The 13,003-nt window shown below is 44.4% G+C and overlaps 1 protein-coding gene across 6 annotated transcripts in view; it reads right to left on the bottom strand.

Annotated features, from left to right (window-relative positions):
- Positions 1-13,003, bottom strand: part of acot7 (acyl-CoA thioesterase 7) — a 242,153-nt gene that overhangs the window by 137,315 nt on the left and 91,835 nt on the right. For 5 of the 6 annotated variants that reach the window (XM_048561846.2, XM_048561845.2, XM_048561848.2 and 2 more), the window contains one exon: positions 11,490-11,576. The exons of the other annotated variant lie outside the window; for it this stretch is intronic. In XM_048561846.2, the coding sequence (XP_048417803.1) occupies positions 11,490-11,576 (87 nt within the window). The remainder of the gene's footprint in view (positions 1-11,489; positions 11,577-13,003) is intronic. 6 annotated transcript variants of the gene reach the window in all.

Genomic DNA, 13,003 nt, shown 5'->3' with positions numbered 1-13,003 from the left:
ACTTGTAACATTTGTTATGATGATTTTTCAGGAGAGATTCCTTGGCCCTGTGCCCCAGTGAGTATATTTCAAGATCCTTGCCTTTGTCTTCCTGTCCATCATGGCCTCATTCCATAGAAATAGTCTCCAGTATTTTGTCTAAGCCTGCAATTCTGCTTCTCTGTCACCAATACTTCCCGCCCACTCTCTCTGATAGAAGCTGAATTTTTAGCCAGTATGTCAATGACGCCTGGGAATCTCCTATTCTCCCAGGACTTCAAAACCCTGGAACTCCACATCTTTCCCATCCTCCCATTTACCCTTATGATCTCCAGACTTTTAAAGCTTGGTGCTGCCTAATCACTAGAGTAATTTTGTTGGCTTCCATCCGAATTTTTAAAAATATTTAATGTTTCCCTTTGCAATGGGGCTCCTAGATTTCTTAAAAAGGAAAATAAACAAAGTTTTGCAATTACAGTGGCAAAATAAATTTTGCAAAACTGGAAGTGAATAAAACAATTCACAAATGTAGAAGTAGATTTTTTTGGCCCAATGCCTGGTTCCTATTCTGAGAACAAGTAAATCCACCTGTGGGTATATTTGAGGAAGCAGTGGCATAGAAGTAATGTCACTGGATTAGTAAACCAGGCTAATACTCCGGCTGCCTGCCTCTTTGTAGGTTACATGGAACAGTCCCTCTTCCGCACCTACACAGGCCCCACACCCCACCTCTTCCTCCGTTACATTGATGACTGTATCGGCGCCGCCTCTTGCTCCCCAGAGGAGCTCAAACTGTTCATCCACTTCACCAACACCTTCCACCCCAACCTTCAGTTCACCTGGGCCATGTCCAGCACATCCCTCACCTTCCTGGACCTCTCAGTCTCCATCTCAGGCAACCAGCTGGAAACTGATGTCCATTTCAAGCCCACCGACTCCCACAGCTACCTAGAATACACCTCCTCCCACCCACCCTCCTGCAAAAATTCCATCCCCTATTCCCAATTCCTCCACCTCCGCCGCATCTGCTCCCACGATGAGGCATTCCACTCCCGCACATCCCAGGTGTCCAAGTTCTTCAAGGACCACAACTTTCCCCCCACAGTGGTCAAGAACGCCCTTGACCACGTCTCCCGCATTTCCCGCAGCACATCCCTCACACCCTGCCCCTGCCTCAACCGCCCTAAGAGGATCCCCCTCGTTCTCACACACCACCCCACCAACCTCCGGATACAACGCATCATCCTCCGACACTTCCACCATCTACAATCCGACCCCACCACCCAAGACATTTTTCCATCCCCACCCTTGTCTGCTTTCCGGTGAGACCACTCTCTCCGTGACTCCCTTGTTCGCTCCACACTGCCCTCCAACCCCACCACACCCGGCACCTTCCCCTGCAACCGCAGGAAATGCTACACCTGCCCCCACACCTCCTCCCTCACCCCTATCCCAGGCCCCAACATGACTTTCCATATTAAGCAGAGGTTCACCTGCACATCTGCCAATGTGGTATACTGCATCCATTGTACCCGGTGTGACTTCCTCTACATTGGGGAAACCAAGCGGAGGCTTGGGGGCCGCTTTGCAGAACACCTCCGCTCGGTTCGCAATAAACAACTGCACCTCCCAGTCGCAAACCATTTCCACTCCCCCTCCCATTCTCTAGATGACATGTCCATCATGGGCCTCCTGCAGTGCCACAATGATGCCACCTGAAGGTTGCAGGAACAGCAACTCATATTCCGCCTGGGAACCCTGCAGCCCAATGGTATCAATGTGGACTTCACCAGCTTCAAAATCTCCCCTTCCCCCACCGCATTCCAAAACCAGCCCAGTTCGTCCCCTCCCCCCACTGCACCACACAACCAGTCCAGCTCTTCCCCTCCACCCACTGCATCCCAAAACCAGTCCAGCCTGTCTCTGCCTCCCTAACCTGTTCTTCCTCTCACCCATCCCTTCCTCCCACCCCAAGCCGCACTTCGATCTCCTACCTACTAACCTCATCCCACCTCCTTGACCTGTCCGTCTTCCCTGGACTGACCTATCCCCTCCCTACCTCCCCACCTATACTCTCCTCTCCACCTATCTTCTTTTCTCTCCATCTTCGGTCCGCCTCCCCCTCTCTCCCTATTTATTCCAGAACCCTCTCCCCATCCCCCTCTCTGATGAAGGGTCTAGGCCTGAAACGTCAGCTTTTGTGCTCCTGAGGTGCTGCTGGGCCTGCTGTGTTCAACCAGCCTCACATTTTATTGTCTAATACTCTGGGCGCATGGGTTTGAATCCCACCGCAGCGGCGGGTGTAATTTGAATTCACTAAAATTTTGAATTAAAAGCTGGCCTAACGGTGACCACATAACCATTGTCGATTGTCATTAAAAACTCACCCAGGTTCAGTAATGTCCTTTATTGAAGGAAATTTGCTCTCTTTACCATGTTTTGACTACATGTGATTCCAGATACGTAGCAGTGAGGTTGACTCTTAACTGCTCATTGGAATGGCCATTCAGTTCAAGGGTAAATAGGTACGAGCTATAAATGCCAGCCCTTTCCCCTTTCTTGTCTGATTATTCCTGTTTATGGAATCTAAAATACATAATAACCTAGGGGGCAGAGATACGAATTACAATTTGTACTAATTCTTATTAAAAGGCTTGGAAAGTGTTTGGAAAGCGTTTGCTTTCCGTGACTTACATGTATGACTTTTTATCATTTTAAAGCTCATTTATCAGCAATTGATTGCAACCTTTTTGAGAGAAGGTTGAGAGATGGATCTAGATGTTCAATGTTTTGAAGAATTTCAAGAGGTTAATAAACATTATTTCCATATATTGTTGAATTCTTAAAATGGAGGCAAAATTTAGGATTAGAAGGACAGATTAGAAGGCTTTAATTTCATGCAATGAGTTGGTGCATTTCACATCCCAATATCATAAATGGTGTTAGTCACAGTATTATGGAACAGTAACTTAAAGATTTAAACAAATATATCACAGATTACAGGGGAATGCATCAGGAATAGGATTTAGAGTTACAACAGGATCATTTATTGGCATGGAGACAGTATTTATAGAGAACATCTGATTCTCTAATTATGATGCAGAATTGAGCAGTAAGGGTTTTTCTAGGCAGCTGCTAATAGCTCAGTACTGTAAAATATTTCCTATCTATGGCAATCCACAGCTTGCCAGAAAAGTGCTCTCTGGTGGAATCTTCCTGACCCCTTGATTGATGTGAGCATTGACAAAAAAGTTGGGAAAATAGTGTGAGATTAGCAGTACATGTCAACAGTAAAATGTCCGATTCTCCAAACAAATGTTGCACAGCAAGATGAGAATTGCACCAATAAGTGGCGACAGGCCCATTTGTATCCATGTGCATATATATCATTATTGCCTAATCTCGCCTCACTTATATGCAATTATCAATTCCCCTACACACTGGACAGAAACTAGACGATGACATTCCTGGAAATTCCAGATTCCACTCTACTGCCCCTCCATCTTGAATACTCATCATAAGCATCTCAGGCACACTTTACAGGCAGTGAGCACAAATGCTATCCTTCTCTACAGTCAGTGGTGTTGGCCACAAAGGAGCGAAAATGTTGATGGACATTGTACTACTTAAATTTCTCACCTGCACCATGTGTCACCATCATGCACAGCACACTGCATGTTCACGAACCAGATGGCTTGTTTCAAATTCTATGGGAAGTAGCCTTCAATCAAATCAAGGAAAACCCCTTCAGTCAGGGGGTTCTGTGCACTGAGTCAAGGGCACTCCAATATCAACCTACAGGCATGGACATAATCAGTCAGCTGCTCAGGGCTGTCAGGAGATCTGAACCTCTACTGTCCAGGGAATGGGCCGTGGTCAGCCCGGTATGTCAGTGTAACTGGACAAAGGAGTGTAGTAAGTCAGTGGGTAGCTGCACAGAGTTGATTTCAGGGGTCAGGTAAGTTATCAGTCAGGACGATCTGTCTAGATCAGTCAAAAAGAGGACCACAGTCAGTCCAGGAAGTCCATCTGCCAGAAGTAAAGCGAGGGGTTGGGGGAAGGTTTTTCGGGGCTAATGCTGAGGGGTGTTAGTTGGGGAACTCAAGTATTGAATTAGGGCGATTCCAGATGCAGACATTGTTATCGTATAACAGGCATTTGGTTGGGGCTGGAGTGGAGCATTGTATGGAGCAAAGGTTTGCAATGCACATAGTACGCAAGTGCCTAAGACTCAGGCAGAATGCAGTGCTAGGAGGTGTACTTGACCTTCAATACATACGTGTGTGCATAATGATCATTGCCCTTTGAAGATTCTCACATTGCACAAATTTGCAGCCCCTTGACTCACATCAAAGCACTCACCCCTTCCACTATGGTGCAATTGCTGCCATCTTCATTTCCACTGCACACTTCTGAGTTGCAAGGTAATGGGGGGTGCTCCACAAACAGGCTCTGCCTTTTCATGTAGGTGAACCCATAAACAGAAATATGGTCCTCAAGGTAGCCCTCCCATTCAACACTATACGCTTTGTATCTTCCCAAGTTCCCACACATGACTCTGCATCTCCTTACCTTTCCTCCCTAGCTATATCAAGCTGACATGCCAATGGTAGTATAATGTTCTCTCCCTGAAGGCGAGGTGTTGCTGACTGCCAAGACCCTTCCCACAGGATACCTGTCCCTCCCATGCAGGACTGAACTCCCTCCTTACACGTTGATTTGCCCTCTTTAAGTATCGTCTCCCTCACCACCCCCAAATTCCAGCTTTCTGACTCACATCAACTTAATTAGTTCCCCGGCCACGTTTCCATAGCACTGGTCCCGATAACCATTTCACCCCTTGATTTTTAATGAACAGGCTATCCAGACTGACCATGGCCTACCCTTTTAGCAACTCAGCTGACAAGTATAAGCCATGAGGACCATACCCCTAACTATGTTGCGTCTGACAACTGCCTCCCTGGACTTCAGTGTGGACTACAACCCTTGAACTTTGAGACACAGCCATTTGCTTGTATCACATGTAGTGTGTGGGCTATGCCTGCTGCTGGAACATAGTGCAGGTGTGAGATGGACATACCAATGAACTGTACAGCAACATGCCTACCCTCTTGACCGATGATTGCTGAGCAACATGGCAAGTTATTTGGCTTCATGCCTGCACTAGAAGGCAAGGGTCTGCAGCAGTTCTGTCTGAGGGAGCTAAGCATGAAAGCACAAGGCAAGGATTCAAAGGAGGGAGTAAAATAAATGAACACTGCGAGAGCAAGTCTGTAGCCCAGAGATGCAAGATAACAAAATGTGAGGCTGGATGAACACAGCAGGCCAAGCAGCATCTCAGGAGCACAAAAGCTGACGTTTCGGGCCTAGACCCTTCATCAGAGAGGGGGATGGGGAGAGGGAACTGGAATAAATACGGAGAGAGGGGGAGGCGGACCGAAGATGGAGAGTAAAGAAGATAGGTGGAGAGAGTATAGGTGGGGAGGGGATAGGTCAGTCCAGGGAAGACGGACAGGTCAAGGAGGTGGGATGAGGTTAGTAGGTAGCTGGGGGTGCGGCTTGGGGTGGGAGGAAGGGATGGGTGAGAGGAAGAACCAGTTAGGGAGGCAGAGACAGGTTGGACTGGTTTTGGGATGCAGTGGGTGGGGGGGAAGAGCTGGGCTGGTTGTGTGGTGCAGTGGGGGGAGGGGACGAACTGGGCTGGTTTAGGGATGCAGTAGGGGAAGGGGAGATTTTGAAACTGGTGAAGTCCACATTGATACCATATGGCTGTAGGGTTCCCAGGCGGAATATGAGTTGCTGTTCCTGCAACCTTCGGGTGGCATCATCGTGGCACTGCAGGAGGCCCATGATGGACATGTCATCTAGAGAATGGGAGGGGGAGTGGAAATGGTTTGCGACTGGGAGGTGCAGTTGTTTGTTGTGAACTGAGCGGAGGTGTTCTGCAAAGCGGTCCCCAAGCCTCCGCTTGGTTTCCCCAATGTAGAGGTAGCCGCACCGGGTACAGTGGATGCAGTATACCACATTGGCAGATGTGCAGGTGAACCTCTGCTTAATGTGGAATGTCATCTTGGGGCCTGGGATAGGGGTGAGGGAGGAGGTGTGGGGACAAGTGTAGCATTTCCTGCAGTTGCAGGGGAAGGTGCCGGGTGTGGTGGGGTTGGAGGGCAGTGTGGAGCGAACAAGGGAGTCACGGAGAGAGTGGTCTCTCCGGAAAGCAGACAGGGGAGGGGATGGAAAAATGTCTTGGGTGGTGGGGTCGGATTGTAAATGGCGGAAGTGTCGGAGGATGATGCGTTGTATCCGGAGGTTGGTAGGGTGGTGTGTGAGAACGAGGGGGATCCTCTTAGGGCGGTTGTGGCGGGGGCGGGGTGTGAGGGATGTGTTGCAGGAAATACGGGAGACGCGGTCAAGGGCGTTCTCGATCACTGTGGGGGGAAAGTTGCGGTCCTTAAAGAACTTGGACATCTGGGATGTGCGGGAGTGGAATTTCTTATCGTGGGAGCAGATGCGGCGGAGGCGCTTATCGTGGGAGCACCTATCCCTATCCCAGGCCCCAAGATGACATTCCACATTAAGCAGAGGTTCACCTGCACATCTGCCAAGGTATACTGCATCCACTGTACCCGGTGCGGCTTCCTCTACATTGGGGAAACCAAGCGGAGGCTTGGGGATCGCTTTGCAGAACACCTCCGCTCAGTTCGCAACAAACAACTGCACCTCCCAGTCGCAAACCATTTCCACTCCCCCTCCCATTCTTTAGATGACATGTCCATCATGGGCCTCCTGCACTGCCACAATGATGCCACCCGAAGGTTGCAGGAACAGCAACTCATATTCCGCCTGGGAACCCTACAGCCATATGGTATCAATGTGGACTTCACCAGTTTCAAAATCTCCCCTTCCCCTACTGCATCCCTAAACCAGCCCAGTTCGTCCCCTCCCCCCACTGCACCACACAACCAGTCCAGCTCTTCCCCCCCACCCACTGCATCCCAAAACCAGTCCAACCTGTCTATGCTTCCCTTACCTGTTCTTCCTCTCACCCATCCCTTCCTCCCACCCCAAGCCGCACCCCCAGCTACCTACTAACCTCATCCCACCTCCTTGACCTGTCCGTCTTCCCTGGACTGACCTATCCCCTCCCTACCTCCCCACCTATACTCTCTCCACCTATCTTCTTTACTCTCCATCTTCGGTCCGCCTCCCCCTCTCTCCCTATTTATTCCAGTTCCCTCTCCCCAACCCCCTCTCTGATGAAGGGTCTAGGCCCGAAACGTCAGCTTTTGTGCTCCTGAGATGCTGCTTGGCCTGCTGTGTTCATCCAGCCTCACATTTTGTTATCTTGGAATTCTCCAGCATCTGCAGTTCCCATTATCTCTGATACTATTTTAGCCCAGAGATGCAGTCTGGTCCAATCCATGAGCTGTATGCCTGTCCCTGATGCAAAATATATTTGCAACAACGTTGTTATGATAATTGTTGGTGCATCTCAGAGTGCAATATTTCAGTGCAAAAACATACAGAATATGGACTGGAGATGTCCAATGGTGGTGTGGTGAAGTTCATACTTCTTAGAAGCCAGTGTGTACAAATGTGTGGCACATACAACTGCTGCTCATGAAGCAAAAGCTGAAATGTTAGTGCCCAGTTTCCAAGGTGACAGTGTAGAGAAGTAGGTCATGTGGCTCTCTGAGCAGACTGTCAAAGTCATTTGGTAGAATGTCTCATCACAAGAACTTTCCAACAAGCACCAAGACATCGCTTGGCTGGTTGTGAGAAGATCTCACTACCTGTGAGACCCTTCTTGTATGTCCTGTCCACCTGTGTCATTGCACACTGCTCTCGAAGCAGGTGTGGTGGGTGGGTGTTGGTAAAAGTCTGTCACACATCTCCTGCTGGAATATGCCTTTGAAAAGGAAGTCTGGAGAAAGATGCAGTCATTTTTAATCAAGGTTTGTTCCTAGCAGGTCCATGACCAGGACTCCGTGGCTCTATTAGCTGTCCCTGGCACACACACACAGACAAATATCAACTACACCTTGAGGACCATAAGCTCAGTAAAAGATGCTCTTAGGTCTGCCCGAAATTAGTTGGTCCTCCAGAACAAGGAGTTGATCCCAACTGACTGTTGCAGACTGGGACACTCCAAGGTCCAGGACTATGTGCTGTGGGATAGACTAAAGCTTGGGGAAGCTGCTGCTAAGGTGCAGTGCAGAAAGACCACTGTCTGAGGTCTTCCTGCTAAAGTTAAATGGGAGTCTGTTTAGATGTAGTTAAACTCCAATGTTTGTTTGTTTTCTTGATATACTGTTGTACAGAATCCAACATCATTTGTGACTATGTGCGTGTGCCATATATATATAAAAAGCTACTTTTACGAATAAAGTATATTTTGAAATTAGAAAAAGAGTTGGAGTCGCCAGTACCTGCCCTGACTTTCATATTGGGAAATCTCATCTTCGGAAATCTCATCTTCTAGTTTCTATCCGATGTATGATAAAATAAAAATCTTTATATTATTAAGGCAAGATTTGGTGTTAATGTGGTTGATAACAAGCAATAATTTCCATTAATAAGCATTTCTCTACTCTCTAGTGAGAATTTTGTCTCAGTTCCTGGGACTCTGGAAGAAGACATGAGGAAGGCTTCACCAGACTTATCACACGATTCTCTCAGATTTTGTACCAGAGCCCACGTCATTGAGGTCCCAATAAAATTTGATCCTTTAACTCTTTCTAAAGATGCTGGCAGACCTGCTGAATAGATCCCGCACTTTTTGCTTTTATTTCAGATTTCCTGTACTTTATTTTTCTTCTGGAAAGGTTCTTTCATTCCTTGATTTTCTTTTTAATTAGATATTGTTACAGTCAAGTTATATTTCAGTATTAGATCACTGCAGTGAAATTAATGTTTGGGTATATTGCTTTGTATTTCAAAAGCTACTGTACTGGAACAGCAGGAGCCACAACTTCAAATCTATTGAGAGTCTTGAGGCCTTCAGAAACTTGTGTTATAGGTGGTAAAGCAGCATTTCCGATCAATAGCTCTTTCAGGATATCACAGATCTGTATTAAGGATTCCTATGCCATGAATCAAACTGATAGATCTTTTATTTAAAAATCCGTCATTCAATTTTCTCATGAGGCTATTCTTTTCTCTTAGAAAATGGGAGGATGCTTTCAACAAAACATATTTCTCATTAAAATTGTCCACTCACTCGAAGGGTTTTTCCTCTTTAAACATTTATTGTAAATATGCTCCCAATGATTTTTAATCGATCGGGTTCAACTGCTCAATTGTGGCCACAGTGATGTCACACAGGCAAAATATCAATCTGTTAGTCTGATCAGTAATATGAGATACCATCCAACAATTCCATGGAAACTGGTCTTAGTGCTTTTTCCATGCTTCTGTGAAGAAACTAACAGCTTGCTTAATGTGGAGCCAGAGGTGTTAAGTCTCTTTTAAGTTTAGGCAACTAACCTTCCAGAGACAGAAAAGCTCAGATATATATCATCAGTGTATTGTGGAAGTTACAACAGGTTCCTTAGACTTTAAGTAATTCTGTCAACACTGTCTGCAATTTGCTGAGGCACCTGCTGTCAACTTGCATCTAACCAATATATAAAAGCTGCTGGTAACCTCTGAGACATCATAACTCTGATTAATGCATTCTTAACCAATCATTTTACCTGCAAATCCACTAGCTTGATAAACTGGTCATAATAGCGTGTATCGTTATAACAGCAATTGAAGTTCATCCTTTCTAATAAAGCAGTATATTTCTTCTTATTATACAGGGAAACACAACTTTTTTACTCATTTTCACGACTATAAACTAAAACGGAAGCTGGATTGCTATACAGCTAGAGTACTGCAAGAAATCTGCAGTTTGAAAATAAAGTGCAACATATTTTTGACTGTTCCAGGCAATGCAGCTTTTCAAAGCACTGCAGAAAGTAATTTGAGGGAAGCAACAACAAATGTCTTTTGAGTTAAGGAAATTCTACCTGCTGAAAGCCTTCAGATTAATTGAATTGCACAGTACTAAGAAGCTGTAAGTGTTGGGGCAGCAGAGAGAAAAATATCCACAGCTGCAAATTGAATGCATTCTTCTCCCCCTTTTCGCCATGTGGACAAAAAGACAGTAAAAGCCAACAAACCTAAGAGCAAGAATTCTAACAAGAAAAGACCTAGATCTGAAGGATCAATTTTTGAAATGAAAAATAACCATAGCTTTACAGATGACAGTAAATCAAAAGGAATCAAGAAAAGACTGTGTGAAACAATTTAACCTATTCTTGAAATCTAACCTTTTGATCTTCAGAACTCTCTACATTCTTTTTCCATCCATGGTTCAATTCTTTGTCAACCATTTGTGTATCTTAAATATGACTGAGCGCATGTGTACAAAATGTTTTTGAAGCAATATAGTTCAATTGCACACTAATTGATCAAGAACACATTTTTTTTTCCTCTGCCTTTTGTTAAAGTTAAGTGTATTCCAATAAATAGATGGTAGCCATGATGTGAAGGTGCCGGTTTTGGACTGGGGTGGACAAAGTCAGAAGTCACATGACACCAGGTTAGATCCCAACAAGTTTATTTGAAATCATAAGCTTTTGGAGCATAGCCTCTTTGTCAGGTGAAGGCTGGTGAACGGGCTATACTCCAAAAGCTTGTGATTTCAAACAAATCTGTTGGACTAAAACTTGGAGTTGTATGACTTTTGACTTTGGCAATAAATAAAGGTATTTTCTGTTAAAAATGATATCTGGTTGATTTTTCTTTCTTGAATAGCAGTCAGTCAGGCAAATTAGTTACTTTGGTGGTCAAATTATGACTGTGCATTTTGGATTATGGAGCAGTAAAGCACAATTGTCAGCGCACTCCAGTTCATTTACAACAATTAGCCATATTTACAACTGTGATTGTGGTGATACTGTGTGCTGTACAAATACAATTACTTGAGCACTTCAGTCATTTTCTTTAAGCTCAAAGCCAAAATTACTCCCTCTGGAAAAGGAATGCTCTGCATTCTGCACAATTAAGAGTATATTTTCCAGAACTCTACTCTTCAGTCCTTGGTAGAAACACAGATTAGATGATTCCATGCAAAGGTGAACATACCTGACTTGCAGCTTTTGTTTTTAGCAAGTGATGCTCCACATCAGAAGCAGAGCCTCTGAAAATTACTGGAATTTGCAGTAATGTTTTAAGAATAAATTAGTAATGATTTCACTGCGCAATGAAGCTAAATATATTCTTGGTCCTCTATTAAAGGTTACAACACAAAACAAAATGCTGATCTAATGGAAATTCTACAAGATAAAGCGATGTCTCAGTGCAAGATGATGTGATTAGATCTCTGGTAGAATCCTTCCAGTTGTCCATACATGTACAGATAAAATACTATATATTCTACCTTCACCCCTTCAGTGCTGAAGAGGTAGTTATCAAGCAGCATAGCCACTGAGTTCAGATTATCAAGTGCAGTGGTACATTACCTCCTTGAACGAATTTATGGAGGGCACAATCCGATGGTCCCACAAGGTGAATCAGACTAGACTGGCTGTAACCTACTGTACATGGCTCTGCAATTGAAGAAAGTAAAAGAAAAATACTTAGTCACTGATACTGAAACAGAAGTACAATCTGTTAACAGTTTGAGCAAAAATAGTTAAAAAAATGTCAATCAGCAAGGTGACCTCTAATTCATTTTACACTAACAGTGCTATCATATCACAATCTGCTGTCAATTCATCAAATGAGGACACGCTTCAGTACAGTTCTATCCTGATGGAGAGAAATAGAATCAAGTGCAACAAATTGCAGTTGTGTAGCACCTTTAACCTAATGAAACACATTTCACAGGTGTTTAAATGAGATAAAAGTTGGCAAAATTAGAGATATTTCGTGTGCAGGATGGGATAAATAATCCAGCATATTTGTGTTGCTATCAGCTGTACACTGGCACTCTTGTTCCATTTTTTGGCTCTATCCCCAAGTTCTTTGTTAAAGGAACACACTTCAAAAAAGGTATCACTTAAATTGTGTGAAATTTTCAGCTTTAGTAGTTAGCGATTGTTGAAACATAGAATTCCAACTCTCAAACTCCTGTTACTAAGAGGATAATTCTCAATTTTGTCATCTAAAGGGAGAGCTGGTGGAACCGATCAATCTCCCATCTATTATACAACTTGTCTGATTTTTGTCCTACTGAAATGAACAGGATGAAAATCAAGGAAGGTTCTGACCAAAATAATGAATCATCCATTGTAAAGGGTAGCAAAGTTGAATATTAAGGTTTTATTGTTGTGCTTCTCTGACATACCCATTTTAAATTCATATCAAAACAAATGGCTAAATGAGTAAATGTACTGACCAATGAGATATTGAATCAAGAAACCAGAGAGGGACAACGTTCAATTCTCCATTGGAGCTGTGCTAGTTGACATCTGGCAGTTCTGAGGATGGGTCACCAGGTCTGAAAAATTAACTATGATCTTTTTTCACCGATGCTGGCAGGCCTGCTGAGCTTTTCCAGCAACTTCTGTTTTCGTTCCTGATTTACAGCTTCCACAGTTCTTTTGGTTTTTACTGTGATATTTCACTTGGTGATCAAGGCGCAGGAGTGGTAGCAGAGAATGTACAGGGAATTCAGACGGCAATCAATTCAGTTGTTATTGTTGGAAATCCATGACTTGCATGAGGGTGGGGGAAAGAAATTGTGGATACAGCTGGCTGGGCACATTCCTTAACTTACATACATTTATTTTTTGCTTTTGCCCACAAACCATAATTCCAATTATCCAGCCATCCAGTTCCTGTTAACTTAATGTTCTTCTAAGAGCATATCGAAGGGAAAAAGGAATGTAGCTCACAAACACACAGTCTGAGGAAAAACTGAGTAGAAAATAGATATAGTTCCTCCAAGTTTGTTTTGATTAATTTTCATTGCCCTTCCTTACAATTTACTATCAATCAGCACCTGTCCTATCTCATTCTACCACAATACTAG

This window comes from Stegostoma tigrinum, chromosome 28, assembly GCF_030684315.1.
Source record: "Stegostoma tigrinum isolate sSteTig4 chromosome 28, sSteTig4.hap1, whole genome shotgun sequence".
In the NCBI taxonomy this organism is placed as follows: Eukaryota; Metazoa; Chordata; class Chondrichthyes; order Orectolobiformes; family Stegostomatidae; genus Stegostoma; species Stegostoma tigrinum.
Note: the sequence above shows the minus strand (reverse complement) of the source record. Positions and strands in the feature narration are given on the sequence as shown.